This window comes from Zonotrichia albicollis, chromosome 10 (assembly GCF_047830755.1).
Source record: "Zonotrichia albicollis isolate bZonAlb1 chromosome 10, bZonAlb1.hap1, whole genome shotgun sequence".
NCBI lineage: Eukaryota > Metazoa > Chordata > Aves > Passeriformes > Passerellidae > Zonotrichia > Zonotrichia albicollis.
In genome coordinates, this window is record NC_133828.1 from 36,136,465 (window position 1) to 36,162,946 (window position 26,482).

Consider the following 26,482-nt stretch of genomic DNA (forward strand, 5'->3'; position numbering starts at 1 on the left):
ATGGAGCCCCATCTTCTGACCCCCCTCTTCTTCTACCACTTTCCTGTCTTGAGTGTGCTCTAAAATTTTTTTTCCCTTTTTGCCAGTTTTCCCCTCTGTTACTCAGTCCCAGAGCTACAATTAATCTTGTACCCCTTACTTTGGTCTTGCTTGACTCAGGGAGCTCGAGCCCTTGGCTTGGCTGAGTTCTGCTTGAAGCACAGAGAAGAAAGCCTGGAGGCTAAAAGGGTGTAATTAATCTCCAGCAATAGCAATTTACTCCTGTTCTAAGATCAAAGAGTGTGGTGTTGTGAGGTGAGAGATGAGAATTTGACTCCAAGTTCTCAGAAGGCTGATTTATGATAACATATGATATGATATATGATATGATATTATATTTATTATAAGAAATGATATACTAAAGTTGTACTAAAGAAAAGAGAAAGGATACATCAGAAGGCTAAACAAGAATGAATAACAAAAACCTGTAACTGACTCAGAGATCTGACACAACTGGCTGTGACTGGCTATTAATTAAAAACAATTCTCATGTTTGGATAGCCAATCTCCAGACAACATCCCAGAGGAGCAAAACATGGAGAAGCTGAGACTTCTCATCTTCCCAGGAGAAGAAATCCTGGCGAAGGGATTTTTCAGGAAATATCACGGTGACACAAGAGATCGTTTTTTCTCACTTGGATCACTGGAACAGGGAGTGAGGCAATGCCCCTCTGATATCCAGGGTTGCCATAGGTATCCACAGAAAATTGCTTAGAGAAGGAAGAGCTGAGGTTGAAGAGCATTGATTTGCTCCAACACCATCTTCCTGATCCCCTTGCTCCTGAGCAGAGCTCCGCAGAGCCTGAGAGTCCAGAGTGTGAGGTGTGTTTCCTCCATCCCAACACTACCGTGCTACAGGCACTTGGATAGTGAAGTAGTAACAGATGGAAGGAGAAACTGAAAGGGGTTAGCGAGGAAATAAGCTGCTTTAATTTCAGATTTGACGCAATGGACTAAAACAGTGTGATTTGGTACAAAACCAGTGAAGTCAAAGAGTGGTACAGGGAAAAAATTATCCTTGTATCGGTAAAGAAAGTTTCAAAATAGGAACCTAACTCTAGGGTTACTAACGAGTTTTGCAAACTTTCACTTTTGTATTGTCATTTATTGTTGAAACATGCCCAGTTGATTTGTTGGGAAATGAGTGAGATTAACCGAGCATCTGGTCTCATCTCAGTGCACTTTTGCTGGTGGCTATTCTGTCCCCATCACACAGGTGCCAGCAGCCACGCACGCTGCCCCAGCAGAGGACCCCAAACACACCTGGTTACCCACACAGTGCCAGGCACACGCCAAGGGCCGTGTCATCCATTAAACCTGGTGGACAGCAGCCAGCCGCTGTCAGAAGTTATTACACGGGAGAACCCAAAGAGCACAGCTCCTAAAGCTCAGCTGTGCTGACAGCAGAGCCAATAGTCCTGCAGAGGAGGCTCGGGGCTGAGCCCACCGCTCCCCACAGCTCCCTGGGAGGCTGGGGACAGGTGAGGGTTGGGCTCTTCTCCCAGGGCACAGACAAGGGGACAGACGGTACGATGCACCAGGGGAGGTTTAGGCTGGTCATTAGGAAGCACTTCTTCACAGAGTGGGTGCTTTGATACTAGACTGGGCTGCCTAGGGATGTGGTGGAGTCACCATCCTTGGAGGTGTTTAAGTAAAGACTGCGTGTCCACTCGGTGCCCTGGTCTGGTTGATAGGGTAGTGCTGGGTCATAAGTGGGTCCCCATGATTCCGCAGATATTTTCCAACCTGACTGATTCTATGACAAACTCAGCCTCAGACAAGGCTGTGTGAGACAGCACTGCCGGCGCTCGGCTGCTCCCGCCCGGGCGGTGAGACACACCCACGCCCGGGAGCCTGGCCCGGGAGCGTGGCCGTCGCATGCCAGCCACGCAAGGGCGGTGTTCCCTTCGCACGCAGCGGCCCCGGGCCCGCCCCGCAGCCCTAGGGCAGCCTGCCAAGCTCCGCGGGCTGACAGCGGGGCCGGTGGGGCCCCTGAGGCGGCGGCGCGGGGAGCGTCCTCAGGGCGGCCCCGCCCCGCAGCGCCTCGGCCGTAACGCGCGGGGGCGCTGCGGCGCGCGCGGACGTGTCCGCTCCCACAATGCCCGGCGGGAGCCGCGCGCCGCCGCCCCGCTGCCCAGGTACGGCTCGCGCCCCCCGCGCGGGGCCGGCGCCGTGAGGGGCGCGGGCGGGGCGGGACCCGCGGCCGGAGCCCCCGCCCGGCCCTGCCCGCCCCGCCCGCGCCGCGGCCTCGCCCTCACTCCCTTCCCCTCCCGCCCACCGCCGCTGCCGGCCCCGGGCCCGGCCGCGGAGCCTCAGGGCCGGCTGCGTTCGCGCCTCTGCAGCGCGGCCGCTGCAGCCGTCTCGGGGGGTGGTGGTGGCAGCAGCGCCGCTGCCGCGGGCAGGGCGGGCGCGGGAGGCAGCCAGGGCCGCTCAGGGCTCCTGGCAAGCGGCGCTCGGTAGCGGGAGCCCGCTGTGTGTAGGGTCTCCGCCGCTGTCCGGGCTCCGCGGGAGGGTGTGTGAAGTTCTGTGTCCTGGGGCGGTGCGGATCCGCCTCAGTCAGTGACCACTGAGTCAGCGCTTCTGCTGCGGCTGCAGATGGTCCGGTCGGAGCTGCCACGTAAGTAGGTGCCAGGTGAAAGGGTCAGGCTCCCAAACTTTGGGATGCAACTGGTTCCGCTCCCTTCGTTTGTCTGAATTGTTTGGATGTTAGGAGGAATTTCTTCAGAAGGGGTGGTTTTATATTGGATTGGGATCCCAGGGAGGTGATGGAGTCACTTTGCCTGGAGCCACCTGTTAAGGAAAGACTGGACGTGGCACTCAGTGGTGGCTGGTGACGTGGTGGTGTCACAGGCTGCACTCGAAGATCTCAGAGGTCTTTTCCAACCTCATTGAATCTGTGAATTTTGATTCTGCCCCTAAGGTCTCTTTCCTCTGGCTTTATGGAAAGGATTATATTGGCTGGTGATTTAGGATTATTCCCTTGTCTTATCATATCCGGTGATGTCAAAGTGGCTTTATTTGTTGTGTCCTTCTGTAGTGCTCCAGTTTGTAATGCGAGTTTCTGAAGTATGATGTAGAGTGAAAAAAATTAAGCTCCTTCCTGTGTAATGCAGCTGTCACAACCCTCAGAAGTGGGGACAATAAATTGTCCAACAGTGTTAGGTACACGTTTGAAGTAAGCACAGAAGTTTTATCTGTATTCTGTGTCAGACAGGAGTGCAGCTTGCACACACTTCCCAGTTTTATGTTTTATGGAAAGTTTTTATGAGAGGCAGACATCCCAGCAAGAAATGCTGTGATTAAATAGGCTGAAGGTTATCAGGTGCAGGAGGGTAGGCTTGCCATTACACTAGATCTGCTCAGAATTTTGAGAAAGCTAGAGTTTTTTTAGGTGAAGTATCCTGAACAAATCAAAGTCACAAGCCACTTTCAAACACTTGTTAAAAGTGTTACCAGACTATGTGAGATAGGTTTAAAACAATTGTCAGATCACAACTTAGATGAATTTATTACAAAAGGCTGAAATGTTCCAGTTTCTGTTTTCAGTGTTTCTAGGACTTTCCTAGATGCTGCTTCAGGATCAAGCACCATCATAGCATAGAAATAAACAACATGATAATTTGATATGGCTTCAAAAAAACAAGTACAGTGAAACAGGTTCTGCTTTCTATCACCTGAGGTTTCTTGTTCCTGGGAGGAAATGAAACAGGCACATGTGCTGATTCCTGGTTGTGAAGCAGTGGATGCTGACGTGCATGAGGAGTTGGACAGCTCTTGGGAAGGTGCAGCAGCAGAGGAATAGCCACCCTGCTGACCCTTACCTGTCTGTGGGCAGCTCTCTCCATGCTCCTCCTTCCATGAGTTCTCTCATTTGTGGGGCGGCTATGAAGGGGAAATGAGCAATGATGGGGCAGAAGTGAATACTAACCAAGGGAAACAGGAATGGTGCAAGCATGGAGCGAGTGATGCTTCTGTGATGTACCCTCCTTGTGGGTGTTTCTGTGGGGGTCAGAATCCCTCTGAGCAAAGGGTTGTGACTTGCTTTTAATCCCCCTGGTAGTTGGTCTGTGAACTTTTCCAGTTGCCTCTTAAATTCACATGACATTGTAGCACGGACAGCAGCCTGTGACAAGGGGTTCCACTGGCTGGTGACATGTTTTGGACCCTCTGTGATACCTGTGAGCCAAACTGCTGCTGGTTGGATTTGGTATGCCACAGTTCTGTCATGGAATGAGACATCAAACCTGATCTGTTCATTTCCTTGCACCTGTTAGAGATTCACAGACCATTTGAAGTGGCAGTGCAGTCTTTTGTCATCTTCAGGTGGTTGAGGGATATAGAATTTCTGGAGGAAAACGTATGAAGTTTGTAACGATTTGGTGAATTACTTAATGCAGCTTTGAACAGATGTTTCAAAAAAACAGAGGTAGCTCTGAAAGCATATTTATCTTTCTTCAGTCTCTAAATATGTAAGTGCATATCAAATTTACCACTTGGCTCCTTGTGTAAAGCTATATTGTTTTGAGAGCTGGCTAAGGTAGATTTAGTAAACTTTTTTTCTTTGTTCTTTTTTTCTTTGTTCAAAACTTTTTTGAATGTTCTGTTACAGTATGTGTATTATGCCTCTCTTGACATGTGTATGATCTTCCAGCCAAAGTAGTTTTCTGTTATTAGCTTTGGTTTTTAGATTGCTTTCTGATTCTATGATAAATTCAGCCTGTTAGGAGGCTGAGAAAAAAGCTCATATTTTCACTGACTGCTTTTGAAGATGATGGTAACAAAACCTAACTGGTGTTGAGATCTTCAGCTCAACACAATTTCTACCTTTTGTGATTTCATAGCATATTAAGAGAATTGGCAGGTTCCAATAGAGGCTTGTCTTCTGTTATAGAGCCTGTTTATCTCTGAATATATGTAGGAGTCTCAAAGTTTTGTTCAAGATTTATGCAAATATTTATTTACATACAGGATAGACATAAAAGTTGAAAGAATACCTCTAAACATGTCTTTACCATTTGCTTTGTCTGTTGTCTGTGCGTTCATGCTGCTGTTAGTGGTATTTGTGTTCTTTTTTCTCAGTTGTAGGAGCAAAGCAACTATGATGAGATTGAACATTGAAAATCTTAATGCTTTGGAAATAGAGCTGTGGTTGTGCTGTGTTTTGTTCCTGAAGTGCTCGAGCAGAGGAGATGATGAATTATTGAAACGCAGTTGATGAGGGGAATGATGGGGTTCAGAATCAAAGGTTGTGTAAACCTGAGTTGCTCCTGTGCTGTGCAGATGGATAGCATGTTTTCCCATTTTTAATGCCTCAAGTGATGGGACTTCCTGAACTTAGAACTTAAAGAACACAGAAACATTTTAATATCTCTATTATCCTAGTTTTCTTTTTCTTTGATGATCTTTTGACTAATCTCCCTTAGCTCTTTTCAGGCCGATTCAATATGTAAGGCCTCACAAAACAGAGCTGAAGTGCATTGTTACCCACTAAATGTATTTATTAACTTTTTTTTTTTGTTCTTATCTCATCAGATAGCTCAACATGAACTTTAACCATCGAGATAATTTACAAAGTGAACAGAATATCTTTTCTCCCGAGAGCTGGCTGCAGGATTCTGGGTTTCTCCTGCAGAGCAGTCCCATTCCCTGCCTTTTCATGAAACAGGACATGGAGCTGCGTTCCTTTCTTCATGTTAGGTGCTAAGTAAGTTATTTGTTTCATCAGGGGAAATGCACATCCATGCAATTACATTTTGTGCAATAAGTTAATGAAGAGGTATTTAAACTGTGCCATGGCATCACTGCTCTTGTTTATATTGATGCAGCTCCCAAAAGTCCCTGTCAAGATCGAGTTCTGAGTGGTAGAGATGGTTATTGGTAGAGAACCATTACAGTTTCAAGCTCCTCTGCAATTTTGTCGTGCTCTTGAGCTGCTTGGTTCACTCCTTGGTTATTGGTCAGCAGCATAGTTAAGAGAATGAGCTGTGTGCATTCTATGTGAATTATCCTTCTGGGAATATGGCCATGAACTTGGGGATAGGTAAAAGTTTCTAGAATTGTGGGTTTAGTTGCTTGCATGCTTCATGCCAGCAGGCTGATCTAGAGAAAGTCCTGGAGTTGGGGTTGTTTTCTGGTTTTGTGTCCAGCTGATGGAAGCACTTTGTTCAGGAGGGAATTCTCCAGTGAAGTGCTGAAATAACCAAGGCACCTGATAAAAGCCCCAGGGTGTTCAGCAGACTGCAGTCAACAGTTACAGCTTTGGGGAGAGTCTGATGTGCTGTACAAGTCAAATATGAGGGTATTAATTTGGAATTTATTCAGCTAATGTGATGGATCTCAGAGGGGTTTGAAGTTTGACTGCTGATGAAGCTGAATTTACTAAACTGAAAATGACAACACATTTTTAGTGCTTACGTTATGATATGCCTCTTTCTCTCTGAGGAGTAAATAACCTTGAAAAGCCTGAACATTGTTGATTATTCATTAAGTTTCCTAATGGATATATAATCTTTGGGGAGTGGGAAATAGAGAAGATGGGAGTTCAGGTAAAAATAGCTATTTCCTCTCTTTTGTGAGGAGGTAGTGTCTTTTTGGTGAAGATTTGGATTTCTGACTTGTGAGAATGCAGTCATTCAGCTGCTGGGGCTTGTAAAGCACCCTTCACGTCATAGTTTGAAAGGTGCTGTAAACATGTCAGTATCACACACAAAAGCATATTTCAGCTGTATCCAGAAATATGTTTCCCCTTGCAGTTTGTGACTGTATGGAACTTGAGTAGCATCATCTGAGGGAGGCAAAAATATTTTTTCATAGTGTCTGAAGTGCTAGGTGTAGTATATGGTAGGAGTCTGCAGAGCAGTGTTAAGAGCTGAGGAAGTGTTTGCTTTTGGCTTCATATAAATTCTAGCAGTTCGCCCACTTGGAGGAGAACAAATTTGTGTACTGATGCTTAGCAGATAAGTAATCCTTTTAATACTTGTCTTGCTAAACTTTTGAATGTTTTGATTTAATGTAAGGTTTGAAGAACTGTTTTGTGGCTTGTGTAGATTAGGAGATCCTGTTCAATTAAGACTCTAGTCTGAGTTACAGTTGGAAATCCTAACTGTGCCCCAGTTGAGGCCTGAACCCACTGTACAGTTTGAGAAGTTTGATTCATCACAGTTGTCTCTGTTGTCTGTGCTTTTACCTTAATTCTGATTGCTTGATTTGTGTTTTGTTGCAGGCTGTTGTTAACTCTGTTGGCAATGTCTATGATTTTATCTGCCTCTGTGGTCCGTGTGAGGGATGGACTCCCACTTTCTGCATCTACTGATTATGAACAGAGCACGGGAATGCAAGAATGTAGAAAATATTTTAAAATGCTCTCAAAAAAACTTTCTCAGCTTCCTGATAGATGTACTCTGAAAACTGGACAATATAATATAAAGTAAGGCATCTCATTTAAGTATTTGCAACATCCTAGGTTGTGTCTCTCTGTAAGTGAAAAAGTTAACTGTGCACATTAGAATGCTTAATCAAACTGAGATTAATTCTTGGCACTATTTATATATCAGAAATTTGAAATCTGAGCAATTGTAGAAAGATTTGAACCTATTCAGACCTTGGAAGCTCCTTTATAATTGCACAAAGTCATAGGACAACATCATGGGAAGAGTGGCTTTACACTGAATGAAAGGGTAGGTTTGGATTAGATATTTAGAAGAAATTCTTTATTGTTTATAGTTCACTTGCACTTAAACTGACCTAAATTCTGCTTCTAATTTAGATATTTTAAATGAAGTGAGTAACTTCATCTTAGCCCCTAGTTAACCATGTAGAAGTTACAGTAGTGGAACATGTACCACCTGAATGATCCTAGAAAGTGCTAAGACCTCTCCATCTCCTATAGGTATATGTGAGTTTCCAGCATTTCTTGGATTAAAGCCCAGGATGGACTAAATTGTTTCAGTATTTTCTTTTTTTTACAGGCTAACTGCAGTTGGCCTGTAAACTGATTAGCTTAAAACAAACTTTTAAGAATAAGCTATAAGGCTTAATCAGGGTAGATTTTACTGCTTTTGTCTTTGATTACTTTTAATACTGTAAGTTATCCAGCAAGATTTTAAAGAAATTTGAATGTTATCGTGAAAACCTAAACATTAATGAATTGCCTAAACACAACAGAATATGTATGTTGCAAACTGTCCTTTTCTGATTTCATATTTGCCATCTCTGGTTGTCCTTGCAACTATCTTTGGAGAATTATTAATTAATTAACTCTACAGAACAGTTTTTTCTTCTCATGCTCTAGAAAGAGCCAACAGCCCTCCCCCGAATCTGAAGATAAGGTTTTACATTTTTGGGCTGCACCAGATCCCATATTGTACATTTGAGATGAGTGAAAAGCTGTTATGAGATGAACCTGCTGTGTTTCTGCATGCTAAAAGCTTTGTTATTTTCTGTTTCACAAGTGTGTGTATATGTGTGCACACACACACATATGATACCTGCATACACATTCATGTAAAACAGCTTCTCATATGATTGTACAATGTGGGGTTCAAGTAAAACATTGCCTAAAAGTAACTTGTTTTTCTTGTAGAATACTGTTGGGCTTTTCAGTAAACATTTATTCCTTTGCTACCCCAGATAAGTTTTTGTTTTTTGGTCACAGAATATGAGATGAGACTAGAAAAGCACTTAATTCACTGAATTTAAATTTGAGATTTTGAATATGTTTTCTCAATTGTAGCTTTATAAGTTCTCTGGGAGTAAGCTATATGATGTTGTGCACTGAAAATTATCCCAATGTCCTGGCTTTCTGTTTCCTGGATGAGCTTCAGAAGGAGTTCATCACTACCTACAATATGATGAAGACGAATACTGCTATCAGACCATACTGTTTTATAGAGTTTGGTAAGGATCTGACTTTCTCCCCCTTCATTCTCATACTAAGACAAATGAGAATTTAAATAGATACAACTTAATGCCCACAAAAAATGTCCAAAGCAATTTATAGCTCTGTTTCAGGTAGATTTAGAATCTGATTTAACTGCTGTTAGAGTCAATAAAGAAATACTTCTGGGGGCATTAAATTAGGCTACTGGAGTTTTATCCAAAGTTACTTCTGTTCATTCCAGTAGGTTTTGGTTTAAGCCTTGTGTGAGCAACTCTGGAATTCATCTTCTGGTAGTGATACCAGGAATTGTTTGACTTCATACCTGTTGAAATACTTCTAAGACCTGTGAAGTCATTGAGCTTCATAAATTTCTCAAGGAAAAGATTGCAGCTTCATGTTAGCTGTGCTACCTCTTGTTCAGTGTATGAAAGGGAGAAATTTTTACTTCTCTTATGATGTAGTGGAGCATTTAATCTTCAGACTCCAAATGCAACTCATCTCATATATATCAGATAACAGCTGTTACGAATTCCATTAATTTATGTTGCTTTAATACTATGTATTAGAAATTACTGTAATTAGATATTCTTATGAAACACATTAGAGCAAAGAGAACTGCAGTTTTAGAAACATGGGGGAAGATACTCCAGTTGGTTAACTCCTGTCTATAATTCAGTCAGTTAATGACAATTTCTGTATGACATTACTGTCCTCCTTGTGAAGATTTCTTATGAACACTTTTTTTCTTTCACAACATATTTTTTTCATAAGGATATTTACTAAACTAACAGAAAAGCTAGAATAAGTGCAGTAAATCCATTGTATTAGAAATGCATTCAGTCTCATGCAATGAAAAGTCATTATTTTATTCAGTTATTACATAATTAGATTTTTAGAGCTTAATTTTTTTTAACTGCAAAATTAAATAACCCATGATGTATTAGGCACAAAACAGAAATAATGTTAAAAATCCAAGATAAATACAAATGTTTCAAGCCATATATTTCAGTTTGTGAACTGAAAAGCTGCATGGTCTTGGATTTTGTAATTAACAAAGTCATAGAAAAATACCTTTTTATTTTAAATTTTGCACAGATAATTTCATTCAGAGGACCAAACAGAGATACAACAACACACGTTCTTTGTCAACAAAGATGAATCTTGCTGATATGCAGACTGAAATCAAACTGAGGCCACCGTATCAAATTTCAGTGTCAGAGCTTGGTTCAGCCAATGGTTTTTCTCATGTACCTGTGGGGGAGTATCAGGGTACTGGTAAGATATCTGCAGGTAAGTTCCAGACTTGTGTTGTTGCATCCTTAAATGAGACAGATGCAGTAAAATTCAGTTTTTTTCTTTTTAAAAAAGCAGCTTTTCATGTTTCTAAAACATAAAGCTGATATGACCTTATGTGTATTTTAGCTCAGATGTCTGCTTTGTCTCTTGCTCCAAATACTTACCTTCAGAGGAAGAAATGGCTCTGTCCATTAGACTGCTTTATAGAAGGGAAGAAGCCCTGTTAATGAAGATGAGCACTTAATAAGAAGATGGGGGTTTTTTTTGGTTTTTTTTTACCTTTTAGGATTTCTGAGAAGTTTTGGTATTTCTGCCCAGTAAGACTCAGTGTTGGCATAAGCTGAGAGCAGTGTCAGGAGTCAGAGCAGCTGGAGGGAGAAGCATCTCCTTAGGAAGCCTTTGCCATGGTGAAAATCCAGAGAGCTGTGCTGGCTAGAGATGCACTCTCTAAAATGAGTGCCTTATGTACAACGTTAAGAATTGCCATTTTGTATAAAGCTGCCAAATTTATTTAAGTAGTCATTAATTTTTTTAAACTTTAATTTACTTCATGTAGGAGTTAAATGTGGAATTGTGGGGTTGAGCTGGGTTAAAGGTTTGTGCTATTCAGTGAATCCTCTGAATGGGTTTGAGGCCCGTCTTCAGATGTTTCCCAGCAGGACAGAAACAAAATGCCAAATCCTTGTGCTGACACATGGGCTCCACATGTGAAAATGACACCATCTGATTTCAGTCCTCCAAGTTTAGTGAACCAAAATCATAAATAGAATGGAAGGAAGTGTTGATTTTAATTAGTTAATATATTTTCCTTTTTTTTCCCAGAAGTACTGCTGTCTGTAAATTATCCTGAGCAGGCTCACACTGATGCTGTTCACTTTACAGTGTCAGGGTGCAATCATAAATCATAGAATTGCAATCATAAATCTAAACACCTCCTACAATGTTGTAATAAATGTGATTTTGTGCAGTTTATGTATATGTATACGTAAATGGGATCTCTTTGCCAGTATATTATCCTTATTATGTACTTACTCATGAGGATTACTCTAGAAGATTGAAAACTGCTTTCTATGGAAGATGAAAACCAAACAAAACCAGTAGGGTGCCCTGTTTGTATCTGGGGCCCTGATTCTGAGAATCCAGTGTAGAAATAGCTTACAATCTCTGTATTTGCAATTTAACAGTATTGGAGTTAGAGTCAGGAAGATGGTTAAAGGAAAAGTGTGAAGGTGTTTAAATTGTTTGAAAGGGTGGAATTGTCTAAGCAGCACTGTACATACCTTTGTCATCTTTTAACATGTGTGGGCTCTTTTCAAAGGTATGTAATGCTGTGATACCACTCCTTTGCTACTTTTGATTCCTATATTGTTGTTTACTCTTAATGTTCTTATGTAATCCTGCTTTGTGGAAAGGGTTATGGTGGCAGACAGGGAGCTGATTAGCTCTGAAAATTGTCTAGATTTGAACTTCCTGCAGCTGGAAAAAGAAAAAGCAATAAGCATGAGAGAATTCAGTCTGTGTCAAAATTGGCTGTTTTTTAAAAGTTGTCCATGTAGTGGGAAATGTGATTTTTATAACTTTTTTTTTTTTAATAAGTGTGTTAGAAGGTTATATAGACCTAAATTAAAAACATAGGGACCATTTCCCTTTTAATTAAAAAAGAAAATTCAACAATAATTGGCAGGTGATTGCCTGTATTGTCTGGTTTTTTTACTTACCTCTCCACAACTTCTTAGAGAAGAAATTCTGTTGTCCTCTTTTCTTTCCATGTAATTTTTCTTCTGTTTCTCTTTTGCTTTTAACTTTGTTCTTCCTCTGAATTCCATAGATCTCTGTTCAGTTATCCACTTCCTTCCCTGAGTTGCTGGAGAAACTCACCATCAAAGGGCTGTACATTATGAGAAGCTGGCACTTTGCTGCTTCTTCAGCTCTTCACATTTTAGATGCTATTGAATAACAGTGTCTTTTTTAGAGAGTCTGCTAATGGTTTTGTAGTTCTTTACATTCATCACTTCTCTCCACCCTTGAAAAGAACTTTCTCTGGATGTTTGCTGCCCACTCACTTGGCTGGACTTCCAAGTTTCTCCTTTGCTCTAAGGACAGAGCAAAAAGATTCTCACAAAAAGATGTTTTGCCTGGTGGAATTTCCTGAATATGCTGTACTGTTAAAAAATAGGACTTTGTGGAGTGAGCTGTGTTAAATGAAGTTGGAGGGCACCCAGGGGTGGGAAGTTAGGTGGGTGCAGATCCTGTTTTGTTGTGCAGAAGGGCAGAGTTGGAGGCCTTGGCCTGGGCCGTGGGGGAACCAGTGGCTCTCGCTTGCTCCTGCTGAACTGGGTGTGTAGCCAGGGTGGGGATCCAGCCCTGCTGTGCTGGCCCTGCCTGCAGGAGCAGCCTTCTCCCTCTGAGAGCTGTGCAGTGAGGAACAGGGGGAATTCTGCATGTGGGAAGCATAAAGTGTGCAGATTATGGATACAATCTTCCTGCAAAGGTACACGTAGGTGTTGGCAGGCATTAGAAATAAGGTCACAGCATGCTGATGTGTGATGTTTCAGGTTAGGATGAAATTACTGTTTTCTGAGCTTTTTTTCAGTGAAGAAACAGTTGTCAGATCAAAGTTAATTTTTGCTTGATAGTGTACTCCATGCTTTTGGTTTGGTTTTTTTTTTTTACATTTTAATTTTAAATAAACTTTCTTACAAGTAATGTAGTTTCTCATGCCATGTAAATTACCTGATTTTTTATGTAAATGTCAAATCAACATTAAATTCAGAATTTGTGCTTTATTTGAACTGATAATTTTTGATATGGCACTTAATCATATATCTGAGGTTGATGGATGTACCAGTTTGAAGTCAGTTGCCCTTTACCCTGCCTTCTCTGACATTCCTTCTTCATTCTTTGGTTTTGCCTTCATCTTTTTGTGTATAAATGAGTCTTGTTGCTTCGATAGTAACACTAAAATTTGTTACACTCTGGAGAGTTTAATGACATTATTAATGGTACATAATGTCCTTTATATATTTTTTTTAGTATTTTAACAAGAGAGAAGTTACTATTTTATGAACCTTCATAGACTTTGTTGATTTAGCTGACCACACTCTACTTCTTCCCCCATGGTTCTCAAAGAGGTGTTTTAAGTGCTGTTTTAGCACACAATGATTTTAAGTTATCCAATACGTGGGGAAAAGGAGATTTTCTGGAGGGCTGCAAGTGGAAAGCAGTGAACTAATTTTATCCACCAGTTAATGGAATGGAATTGCTATTGGCTAAGAACAGTCATATACACCCTCAGCTTTTTTCCACTCTCTAGATGAGATGATTAAAAAAAACCCAAAACAAAATAACCATTTGGGAGTCATTGAAAAAGAGTGGCTTGGTATGCAAATAGCACATCTAGCATTTCTAACCTTAACTGAGTGATTGCTGGGAGTAATGTGCTCTGCTGTTAGAAAAGCACTGAGCTCTCTCAGTTAAACATGGGTTATACTTTTGTTTAAAAAAAACCACCCCAACTGATTATACACTATTAAATTCAGCACAAATTAATTAACTGAACTCATCCTGTATATTTTTGTTTTATTGTACACTCTTAATTAGACAGCCCTGCCTGCTTATCAATGTGAAATAGCTTTTGTTGGGGCTTTTTTAGGTTCTGTAACTTCATAAACTGTTTGAAAAACCTTTTTCTTGGGTCTGTGCAATACAAACAACTGGGATTGACACCCCCTCTCTATTAATGTTACAGTTCATTAACCTCATTGTTCACATCTTTACACTTGGTTGATTTGAACAGAATGATTGGAGTACAGCTCAGTAGTCCCATTATTGTCCCAGTGTTGCCCAGACTGTTAAGAGTTTTGCATTGTTTTTTCACATTTGCTTTCTGTATTCATTGTGGAAAGGGACAGTAATGAGGAACATACATAACTGTTACATACTTGTGGCCCTGGATAAGCTTGAAGGAGCGGGTGTGCGTGGAAAGGAAGTGGTTTAATTTTAATGTGTGTTACATGTAAGATGCTAAGCACAATCTGGAAGTCCATCTAAGATTGTGGCACAGATGCCAGCTGAGTTTCAGAGCTGTCCCTTCATGTGTGTCTTTGGTAGCACACACTGTGTTTCTAAGGAGCTGTGATAGCTTTGCCTCAGTGTTCTGTTCAGCAAACAAGCTAAATCAGTCTCAATATCTCACTAATGCATTGGTGCTAAAGAAGAGTGGAGGTTGTGAGAGAAGCTCTTAGGCACATGAGTTATTAGCTGTTTACTGGTTATGGGCAGATTTCAGTAGCAAATGCATCTTTTACTTTTGATTTTCTGGCACGTTTGAGCAGCCATGACTAACATACTGAATAAACGGAACCTATTGAGATAAAGACTAAATATAACAAGACAATTACATATGTGAGCTGGAGGAAAATTTACTTTTTGCTAAACCTTGTGCTGAAACATTTACCATGTTTTGTCTTTTTAGAAAACAGAAATGACATTTTTTGGTTTGCTTCAGCGATCTCTTGAGCTAGAAACCACTGACAAATGAGATTATTATTTTATTGAATTTCTGAAGGCATTGCTCTGACCTTTGATATCTTCTTTTGATCTGCTTTGCAGCTCCTCACCAACGTCTGGAACCTGTGACTTTGCCAGGGATTGTCTCATTTGTGCTTAGTCTGTTATGTGGGGCTTTGAATTTAATCCGTGGCTTCCATGCCATAGAAAGCCTTCTCCAGGTATTGTACATGTTCATGAATTTAAAAGTTATGCACGATAGCAACCACAATTTCATTTTAGAAGTTTCTATGTGAGCTGAGTTGTGCCAGTTTTATTTCAAAAGTACTGTTTGTGAGGTCAGGCCTGTGTTACAAATCCTGTATTGTTTGTGATCTGTGCATCCTCCTGGAGTGTCTGCCTCATTCATCGAGCTGAGAGTTCCAGCAGCAGTGGCAGGTGGGTGGCCAGCTCCTTCCCTGGTACCTTGGGAGCACTGAGGATGTGAACATAATGTTCTGTTTGCTAAATTTATGCCAGGGTATGAGGTGTTTAATTTCTATAGATGCTATTTAAAAACCCTTGAGTGAAATGATGAACAGCTTTGAAAATCTGGGCAGCTTTTTTGGAAAGTCCACAGAGCAGGAATCTTTAAACAGGTTTTGTAAAGTTGTTTCTTAGGAGAACTTTTGTAGTTTTTTGTTTGTATTTAATAAACCTTATTTCTCATTGTGTATTGAAAGGATCAGTGTCAGAAAATTGTCAAGTAATTTCTTCTAAACTCCCCTCACCAAACAACCTCCCCCAAACCCATTTTTTTTCTGTAAAATCTCTACTATGACCCTCCCTGTAGCCTTTCAGTTTCTTTCTATTCCATTTCTCATGCTGGTTGTGTTCCCCCAAGTGCTGCAGTGTCACTAATAATGGTTTATGCTTTCAAGCAATTCAGGTGAATATGCTGCTAGTACTTGGCAGGCATGCACAGAAAGTTCATATGTGTTGCCACAAAAAAACCCAAAAACTAAGACTTCCTTACAATTTAACAGTTGTTATTGTGGTGATAGATATAGAAACTAAAAACCCCACAGAACTTTTCTGAGAGAAAATGGTAATCCTCTTTTGGCTGGTAGAGAGGCTTTTTATTTTAACATATCTGGACTTCATAGAGTCATTTAGGTTGGGAAAGACCTGAGTCCAACCATAACTCAGCACTGCCAAGTTCACTAAACCATGTTCCAAAGTGCCACATCTACAAGGCTCTTAAATTCCTTCAGGGGTGATGACTCAACCACTTCCCTGGGCAGCTTGACAGCCCTTTCAGTGAAGAAATTTTTCCTCTGATGCAACACGAGGCCATTTCCTCTCATCTTACTCACTGTTACCTGGGAGAAGAGCCCAGCCCCCACCTTGCTACAATTTCATTTCAGGTATTTGCAGAGAGCAGTAAGTTCTCTCCCAAGCCTCCTCTTCTCCAGGCTAAACAATCCCAGTTCCTCAGCTGCTCCTTGTAACTCTTGGTCTCTAGCCCTTTCAGCAGCTAACTGCAATATTTTTGATACCTAATGGGAAATAAGGTAAAGAAGAATTCCTGTATTGCAGTTATCCTACATAGTATTGATATATGTAAAGATTGAATAAACAGTACTGTTGAGTCTCAGCATTTTGGGAGGACTAGTTGATAGATGAACAAGATTAATGAAAATGTACCATGCTGGGTTCTTCTTTCTTTGCTGTCTTTGGTTTGTTTTTTAAAGAAAGACCAAGTGAACCTGCCTCTCTACTTTATCCCTAATTAGGTTTTTCTGTGTTATGCACAATTCTCAGTTTCTAAATAGGAATGATTTTAAAGTATGCTGTAGTACAAGTAGTACTGAACAGATTTGTCAGTTAGTGTGATGTTGCTAAAACTTATTTTGTTACCTTTCTGCAGCTGATTTTTAAAAAAGAACACAAATGTTAGATTAATCTATTTAAGGCATGACAGGACATCCAGTTAATTTTATTCTCTATGTTATTGCATCTGGAGGTAATAGATTGCAGTACAGATGGAAGATAATTTTTGTTTCTGACAAATGAGGCACACTAAAAATCCATTAAAATTTCCCTTAGTTTGCTTTATTATGGAAAAGTCCACAAGGTTTAGGGAGAAGTAATCCAAAACACAATTAATGGAACGTGTTCTGAGAAGTCATTCAAAAGCATGTCTCTGAATTACTGTTTGCTTTATAGTCAGTGGTTTTATTTGGGTGTTAATGAAATTCTGTTACAATCTGTAACTGTACTCCACCAAATGTGCAGTGGCACTGGGGCAAAGACACACTGGATGGAAATTACTGCATTGTGGTGTAACTTTTGTGTGCAGACATGCAAAGTGTTTCCAGGTCAGCACAGGACATGGGAATGCTTCACACTGAGCATCCTCTCAGCAGACACAAGTTGTCCTTGTGGATGGACCACCATCTTCTCAAGTGATGTTTGCTCTCAAGGACAAACATTTGCATGAGTGCCCGTTGTTTTCCTAGGAAAGTTTTTGGTGGTTGCAGATGTTTGCTAGAAATGCAGTTAGAATAGTCATTGAGCATGGAAATTTACTCTGCTCAGCTCTGTAGGAACTGTAACAACCCGTTTCAATGAAGTTAAAGGGTTTGTTTTGTTTTTCAAAACACATAGTAGAGAAATCTGTCACTTCAAGTCAATTTTTCCATCTTTCCTTCAAGAGAACCCTGTTTCCCAAGTCTGTGATAAATTCCTGTGCTGCTGTTAGCTGTCACTGCATGAGCACAGAGCTGCCTTCGTTATTCTCTGTGCAGAGTTTTACCCCACCCTAGTGGCCAGGCTGGGTCCTTTCCTGTTACCTCGTTTCCATTTTGTGATGCTTTAGGAAGGCACAAATCTATGAAGTTGATATTAAAGGTAGTTACCAGTGTTTAAATTCAAATTTTCAAAGGCATCTGGAGAGGGTAAATATCCAGTGTTAGAGCTGGATATCTTTAAAGCTTTTGAAGATCTTGGCAGGAGTTTTTTGTTGTGAATAAACATTTTGGTCAGACTCCAGGACGTGATGTTTTGTAGAGATGTAAGTGAGCACTGATTAATCCTAACTGTCAGTTTAGTGTGGTAAAGGAATTGCTATAAATCCCTGTGTGAAACTGTTTTAACATGCAATAATTCATAACTTTCATACTGTAAATGGCTGGCATTTCATTTGTTTTATTGTAAAACATGGCTTTTCATTTTATTCTTGCAGAGTGAAGGTGAAGATTTCAGCTATGTTATTGCATTTTTTCTTGGAACTGCAGCCTGTTTGTACCAGGTGTGTTTTTCTGTTTGCATAATTCACTAGAGTGTAAAAACATTACCAGTCATGCATAAGTGTCATCATGTTTTCTTAAATGTCACAGATACTTGAATAGGGTGATTACAAAAAATATTTTCTGCTCTGTTTTTTTTCATTAATCATAAACTATCATGTAGTAGTAGATTGATACAAAAGATACAAAGAGCTTCTGCTTGCTGGCATTTTTTCTCCAGCTGGATGATTAAGACATTTAATTAAAACAATTATCTCTAAAGTCACATGTAGTGGAGGTTATATTATTTTTTGATAATTCTGCACCCCAGAATTTTCCTCACTCTGTACTTTAATGTGCATCTCATTCCTTTTCAAAGCTTGTGGCCGCTTTTCAGTGTTTTCCTGCCTGACACTTCTTGCTTTTCCTCTCTGTCAGTTTTCCATTTCTGCATCTGAATTTGACTTTCCTTTATTATTTATAGCAAGGTGCCCACTGGCATCTGTCATTCAGTGACACTGCTGTTACATTAACCTGTGTCTGTGTCTCTCATGCTCAGTTCCAGTTATTATAATTAGTGTGACTTTTAATCTTAGGCTTGTGGAGTATCCAGTTTTTGCTTGTTTCTGTGGGCCAGTGTTTAGTGCTGTGTCAGACAGTAATATAAGAAAATGCTTTTGTATCAGTCTTTTGTCTTGTTATCTGTAATCTTCATTCTTTACAATTTATTTCTAGCAAAATGTCCCAGTGCAACTTGTGTTCTCCAACACTTGTTGACCTTGCATTAACTTCTGCCTTAAATAATTTAGATTGGTGTTAATTTTCCATGCAAACTGTCTGTTCCATATCAGATAAGGTAGAGCTTCTCCATTCTTTTTCATATAAAAAATACACTTTTCCCCTCCTTTCCCAAACTGGAAACTTCATTCTTTATAAAGTATTTGTGTCTGTCCAGTGAGACATCTTTCCTGCACTGTTTGCCTTGAACAGAGCTGTCTGAAAGAATCCACACAACTTGGAATGTAGGCTTTTTGTTAATATCCAAAATACATCTGTTGAAACTCTGTTTCCTACCCTCTGGTATCATTCCTGTAATATGTGATTGGTCAGTTTTCAGAATTGAGGGATGTTGTTTCTCTGGCATGCTCTGATGTTCTCTGGCTACAGTTCAGGGCTCAGGACATGAATTCCCTGTGTTGTATGGCAGCCCATTTCACTGTCATTCACCCACCAGTGTCCATCAGGCTGTGTTCTCCTGTTCAGTTAATTACAACACAGCAGTGTGTCTCTGGTTCCCAAGAAATGTTTATAACTGTGCAGGCAAAAGAACAGGCCTTACATGCAATATGATGTTTTGGACTCACTGACATGTCTAGTGTTGCTTCATAGTTTCTAGTCTTTTATAAAGGAGGGAAAGTAATAACTGCCTCAGTTGTACCAGAAGTGCAAAGTGTCAGAAGCTGAGCCTTCAGTCATCTCTTAACATTCATTTAAAAAAAAAATAATCAAAAATCAAAATCTTTGAAGTAGCACAGAGAAGCCTTCTCCATAAAAGCATGCTCAGTATAACATTTCCCTGTAGTAGTAGAAAAACAACCCTCAGGAGTTTCATATCAGTACTTGTTACAGTAAGCTGTTAAAGCTGCATTGTTTTGGCCTTTTGACTGTTTTTTGGCATTTTCATCAGTTCTGTAAGGGACACATCCTTACAGCTAAACCAATGAAAGATCCACTTCAGAAAGTGAAAAGTGGAAATGAAAGATCCACTTCCAGTTCTTCAGTAAAATTCAGTCATTGGACATCATGTTACAGTAACCTTTTTAAACCACTGTTTTCAAGCCTTTATGAATCATTTTGATGAAGCATATCCTAACTCTTATTTTAATCTTGGAAACAGTCACACTTGTTTGTGCATTGTCAGCAGGAGTGACAACACTAGGAAATTATCTGAATTCTTATTGCTGAGATACCAGTGCCAACTAATTGCTCTTTTAGATATGATTTGTGAAGTTGTCAGCACATGCAGGTTGCATTTACTCTGCTCAAAATGGCCAAGCAGGTTCAGACCATTTCTTTCTAGATTCTGAAACCTGCAGGTTATTAATCTCTAGTTTTACTTTGCTTTGGAGGAAGATCATACAAATCTTACTGATAATTAATGCCAGTCCTCACCTCTCTGACAATATTTAGATACCCAGACATTACAAGTAGCTGTGCTGCTCTCAGCCACACTTGCAGTGGAAATGCATGCTTTATAACAAAGTGGTAGAGTTCAAACAGAATATAAAGTAACCTCAATAAATTGTATTGTTCAGTTGCCCTTTTTTGAGGAACATGAAAAATGAAAAGAAAATTAAGTGGAGTTTTTTTGACTGATAAAAACATGGCAAATGCCCAGGAAGAACAGAAATGGCACTTAGATAATCTGATGATAGGTGCTGTTAAATCTGTGTGATCATAGTTATAAATCCACTGGGAACAGATTTGGAATAGAAAGTAAGCATAAATACTATTGTTATCTGCCTTAAAGCTCAGAAAAAAACTTCCTTCAGCAGAAATGACCTGAATCCAGGGAAGGAGCAAAGGAATTTTTTGATTTTGTAGCAGTTAAAGGAGTAGTTCAAACAATAGAAGAAATAAAAATAATGTCTGGGTAAAAGCTTTGTCCTTTTAGAGATGAAAACTGAGAGAAAAGACTTGAGCAGATTTCCAGTTACAGTAGGAAGAGGGCTGGGTAGGGAACTGTGGGCAGTCCTGACAGACTGTGTAACACCACAGTGTGCAAAACATTGCCTAAAATGACAGGAGAGTACTTGTGTGTCTCTCCAGATGTGATCAGTCCTGCAGCAGCTGAAGCAGGGCAGTGGGTGAGAGCCTCTGCATCTGCCAGGAGACCCTGAGCATCACCCCTGGCAGGACATGGGAGCTGGCTGGGGATTGCCTTGTGCTGGGCTCTGGGGCCCTGCTATTGGCCCTGACCTTCCCATTGCTGTCCTTTCCTTCTCTGCTTCCTTCTGCACTGCTTGAGTAGAGCAGAGTTTATTTTGATCAGAGATTGCCAGGAACATCCACTATTCTTTTGTGGGATCTCAGCACCTCAGTCCTGAGGTGCCGAGTCACCGAGAGCACCCTTGGGGGGCTCGGGAGTCCTGGAATGTTCCAGAAGTGTCTGGTGGCTGGACTTTGATCCTACACAGGAGACGACACCTGTATGAGGATAGGAGGATTTCACCGGGGTGAATGGTGAAGGGATTAGTTAATTAGAGGGTGAGACACAGGGTTTAGGATTTCTGTACAGGGGGGTTTGGAGAAGTAAGATGGAGGAATTGGGGCGTGTCCTGTCCTTCTTCTTCTTCTCCTCCATCTTCTGTGGTGATGGTGGCACTTTGGGATTGGTCGTTACTGAAAGTGCACCGGGCAATAAGGATGAAAAGGATTGGGGAAAAATGATAAATATTGTACACGTAACAATGGGTATAAAGATAGGTGACTGTCCGGAGGGCAGGACACAGTGTGCTCATGGCTGGCTGCTGAGCAGAGCTCTGTCGGGCTGAAAGAAAATCTTTTAGATAAACAATTAATAAACATAAAAACCGAAAGAAGAACTGAAGCCTCTTCTCGTCTTTTGATACGCGGGCTGCCCCAAGGCCACCTCGGGCCCTTCCAGGCCCCTCAAACAGCCGAAAACTGGACATTCTTTAGTCATGGGCCAGTCATTTCAGGCTGTGATTAGTTATTATGAATGAATTGCTCTCAGGGTTTAATGCAAGGCAGATGTAACCTTTTATTGGTATCAGGTACTCCTCATCCTTCTGTGGCTGCTGAATTCATTCTCTTCTTCCATGTGTGATTCTGACTTTTCCTTGGTTTGGGCTGTAATTTTTCAGTGACCTGACAGTTTTTCTTCAGTAGAAGTCATTTTCCAAGAGGTAACCTGATTTGTTTTCTATCTCCTGGCAGTGTTACCTGTTTGTGTACTACACAGGCTGGAGGAATGCCAAGTCCTTCCTGACGTTCGGCTTGATCTGCCTGTGTAACATGTACCTGTACGAACTGCGCAACCTGTGGCAGCTCTTCTTCCACGTCACCGTGGGCGCCTTCTGCACCCTGCAGATCCGCCTGCGGCAGCCCCAGGGAAAGGCCCCTGATTACAACGTCTGACAGGCCCTGCAGCACTCACACCAAGGCTGCTTCCACTCCTTACTCTCAGGAATGTAAAGCTGTTCTCCAAAAGAAGAAGCTGGCTGAATGGGGCTTTTAGTTTTTTTCTTTTATTAAAAATAAGTCAGTGTAAGATGCCTGTGGACATTCTACACTTGGTGGTTGAACCTTTTTTTAATTATTTTTTTATTTTCTTGAAAAGGACCCAAAAGATTACGGGACTAGAGGAGGAGAGTGACGTATGTCCATGCAGTGAAATGTATGTAGAATATGAACTGGTGGCATAAAAAAGTTTCATTCATACATTCATGGAGATAATCTGATGTGGAATTATCTGATGGTATTTCATGATCACATTATCTGATGGTAGTGTGGAAGCACATTTGTACATTAATGGAGGAATGTGTAGAGTATGTTCTGCATATTGTGCAAGCTTTTCACTTCCAAGGTCAGTTTTGCCTTTGTGAGGCAGTAGGGAATAGGCTAAATAAATAATAATAATGCTATTGCATATTAGCAAACTAGATGTGGCATTTGTAAGATACTAAATTTTGGAATGTTTTATTTCACGTTGACATATATGTGAATGTTTTCTTAATTAAAATGTAACCTGGAAACTCAGTTTCTAGGGATTGGCTTCACCCGTGGTGCTTTGTCTTGTGCTGTAAGTTCTTTAATGTTTTTTCATTTATGATTTTCTTTTAATGATTCTTTGAAATTGATTTATGTAGATAGGGTTCATTTTTTGTAATTATTCAAAAAGTTCTGCCACTAACCAGGATTCTTGCACACTTCATGTGTTTGGACGCTGGAAGGGTTGAAAGAGAACAGATTGGTGAGTAAATGGAGTGACTTGTACTTGTTGGAATACTGTTCTTTTTAAATGTTCTTCCTTACTCTCAGAAATGGATGAATAATTAGCTCAAACCTGAGACAGACAGCTGGTAACAGGAAAATAATAAACCAGTCTGATTAGCTTAAACAAGAAATTACAGGGGCTGTGTTGGTTCTTTGGGCTTTATGGGTTGGGTGTTCTTGTGCTGGGATAAAACCTCTGTGATTGAGCTGAGAGAACAATTGTATGCTGCTAAAGCTGGTGAACCAACCAGCAAACTCCAACCAACCATAGAGGACCACCATCACTTACACTGGGGTTTAATTTTTATATGACAGTTATTTATGATGTTTTATAATGTACAAATAGATGGAAGTTTTTATCTACAAGTTTTAATCAAGGCTGAACGGCAGAGAGGTTCTATGCCCTCGTGTTGCTGGATTTGGGAATGGGCAGAGCTTTGCTGTGAAATGTTGGCCCAGGCAAATTTTCTTGAGCATTTCATACCAAAATATTATGTTTTTAATAAGTTAGTGCAGATTGTATGACCAGGAAAAAAGGAACTGGCTATCTCATTTTCTTTGTAAATAGATGGAGTATTAGTTAAGAAAATTGTGCATAATACAACCAAGAAGAATTAGAGAACGAAACTGCAGTGGGAAGTGCTGTGTCTCAGGCTGCTGTCTGAGGGGGAGCCTTTGGAGAGCCCTGGTGTGCAGGCTCCAGGGTTGGTGCTTCTCAGTTAATTCTCTTCCCTCCCTGTCACTTGGAGACAGGGAAGAAGAAGGTGTTTATGAACATGAGCAGCAAACAGCCCTTACTTAGCACCCAGAATGGCTTGTATTAGCATCCAGTGCACCATTCTGAAAAGGTGAAGAGCAGTCCTTTACATTTAAAATCGGTGATTAAAAAATAGAGGTATTATGTTTTAAGTATAAAACCAGGTTTTATTTTGCTTACAGTATCTAGAAGAACCCTTATACCTGTATTTTCACCCCCATTGATAAGCAGGGAAGCTACTATGAATGTCTTAAGTATTGCTAAGATTTTAACTCATGTTGTTGTGCACATAAGAATTTCTTGTTGCATCATTTCTTGGTTTATATGTTGGCAGAGAATTTTGTTTTCTCTGAGGCACCATCCCTTCCTGCTATTCCCAAAGATCCATTTTTAAGGAATGAAAACTTCCTTTGTCATAGCATCTGGAGCCATTATTCCATTCCAGTTATGCTGGCATTAAACTAATTGCTGATTAGAAGGTATAATGAACAAATGCAACTGCCAGTGTAACAGAAAACAGTTGGGGTTTTGTTTGCCTGCTTTTATAGCACTGATAAAAATCCCATTTCACAATGAAAAGTTAATGAGCATGACTGTTCTTCATTATGTGGTATTACTAGGTGCTAAAACCACAGCTTCTTAGCATGGTTGAGTTTGTAATATTAGAACTTGCTGACATCTTGGTGAGAGATCAGAACAGAGATACAGCAGGCCAGGCTGGAGGTGAACGTTTATTGAAAATTCCCAGGATTTCCTTTTTGCTTACACAAACTCAACACTCAGGCAGGGGCTTCCCTGCTGATTTTACCAGGTACCTGAGTTACCAGACTTAGGAAGATGAATTTAGGAAAGTTGATTTCTCTCTTGAACTTTACTTTAGTGTGAAGTGCAGATTACCATTTGTGGTTGCTTGATTGTTCTGTGGGATTTAGTAGCAGCAGAGCCCATTTCATGCTGTATTTATAAAGGAGTGTCCACCATAGAATGTTTCTCTTTCAATAAGGTGTCGCTGTATTTGCTTTCAGGAAGGAATGACCAAAGGCTTGCCTGGCTTACAAAGGTAGGTGTATAATGCCATTTCCAGTAGATGGCAATGGTTATTTGCATCTGAAATTGTAAGAGGTCTCTGGGGGAAGCTGTTCACAGGGAAGCTGAGTGCAGCTGTTTTCCCCTGGCGATTTTTATTGGAATGCCAGTGCCGCGCTGCCCCTGTGGGCGTGTCAGCGCTGGGCTCCTGCTGCGGGAACTCCCTGCTGGCTCCCCCGGCCCTTTGCCAGCCCTTTTCCCAAGGGAGCCCCGGGACAGGGCTGGCCCCAGCAGTGCAGCCACCTCTGCTTTTCACAGGAAACTCTCGGGCTCCCAAGGGGCAGGAAAATGTTGCTGCTCCTGCCCCCCATCCGGCCTGAAACTCAATTTCTCAGTCCTCCCCCACCTCCCCAGAGCCTACTTGCTCCTTCAGTTGCAAGGACGAAGTGGGTCAAGAGCAAGGAAACTTGAGTTTTCTCAGCTTTAAAACAGCTGAGCTGCCCTTTTCCCAGCAGCATCCCAAGCTTCAACTCCTAAACTTCAGTCTGGAAGTGATGGTGCCCTGAGGAGCAGTTGGGAAACTCAACAGAATGAAAATATTTGCCTCTGGGCATACTTTTTGGCCAGGTGTTGGTGTCTGTGGACGTTGTGTAACACATAAACAGCCAGGCTGGAGATATTTGCAGTGGAGGACACACATCTAAGAAATTCAGTGTGTCCCAAATGTATAATTTTATTAAGTGCAGGCAGATACTTGAGGTAGTCAGATCTGTGTTGGGGAGAAGTGCCTAAACACCTAAAATTCATCAAAATGTTTTCTGGGTGGGAAAAAGATGCATTTGGGGAAAACTATACAGCCAGTCTGGGTACAGTAATTGAAATGAGAGGGCACAGCATTGGAGACTCCTGCCTTCCCAGCCCAGGGGAATACCCTTCTACAGGTCGTTTTAAAAAGTTGCTTCCATCAGGCAATGTCCTAAACTGCTGTTTGTATGATTATGTAGGAGAGCACAGAAAATATTAAATAGTTCTCCACCATTTTTCATAAAGACTGGTACCTTAAATACTTCATTGCTTTTTGTTCCTGCAGCTGTGTTCTCAGTACACTCATAAAATCCCTCCTAACCTATAACAGATTGCAGGGCATTTCATTTTCAGCTGCCTGTGTAATGTCTTCTCAACTAAAAGAAGTCAGCTGGAAGCTGTGGGGTTTTGTTTCTCAGCTCTACCTGAGGCTCCTGTTAATTGGAACAGTCATGTGTAGTGTTTACTTTTACGTGTAAAGACTGAAAATGTTGCATTGGCAGCAGTGCTGCCTCCTTCCAGTGTCCTTGAGAGGACAAGTACCATACCTGGGGTACTCTTTGGCAAAGGTGATGTGCTTTTGAAAATACAAACATTTTTTTTAAATAGGACACACACCCATTTAAGCTGTCAGTTATGCTGGTGTATGTTGTCAGCTGCCCTGAGACTGATTCCAGGGGCAGCTGGGAGCCCTAGGAGGACCCAGGGGATGTTTGCTGGGCAGCCAAGCCCTTGGGGCTCCAGACTGGGGCAGTGCAAAGGACCAGGGCATCCATCAGTGCCAGACAGGACCTGGATGTTTCTATTTGCAGATCCAGCATCTCTTACACAACTTAAGTGTCATCCCATCAGCCAGCTGCAGCTAAAATAAAACAGAGACACATC

The 26,482-nt window shown here is 41.1% G+C and overlaps 1 protein-coding gene across 2 annotated transcripts; it reads left to right on the forward strand.

Annotated features, from left to right (window-relative positions):
* The first annotated feature begins 2,019 nt into the window (after positions 1–2,019).
* On the forward strand, positions 2,020–22,800 carry SEC22A (SEC22 homolog A, vesicle trafficking protein). Of its 2 annotated transcripts, none has more exons than XM_074548809.1 (8): positions 2,020–2,177; positions 5,572–5,743; positions 7,262–7,465; positions 8,771–8,934; positions 10,013–10,207; positions 14,825–14,943; positions 17,949–18,014; positions 21,952–22,800. In XM_074548809.1, the coding sequence occupies exons 2-8, from the start codon at positions 5,730–5,732 to the stop codon at positions 22,150–22,152; spliced, it is 963 nt and encodes a 320-aa protein (XP_074404910.1). In that variant the 5' UTR covers positions 2,020–2,177; positions 5,572–5,729; the 3' UTR covers positions 22,153–22,800. The 2 variants fall into 2 exon arrangements, with proteins under 2 accessions (XP_074404910.1, XP_005485208.2); XM_005485151.3 differs by lacking the exon at positions 2,020–2,177 and adding an exon at positions 2,195–2,656.
* Positions 22,801–26,482: the final 3,682 nt, after the last annotated feature.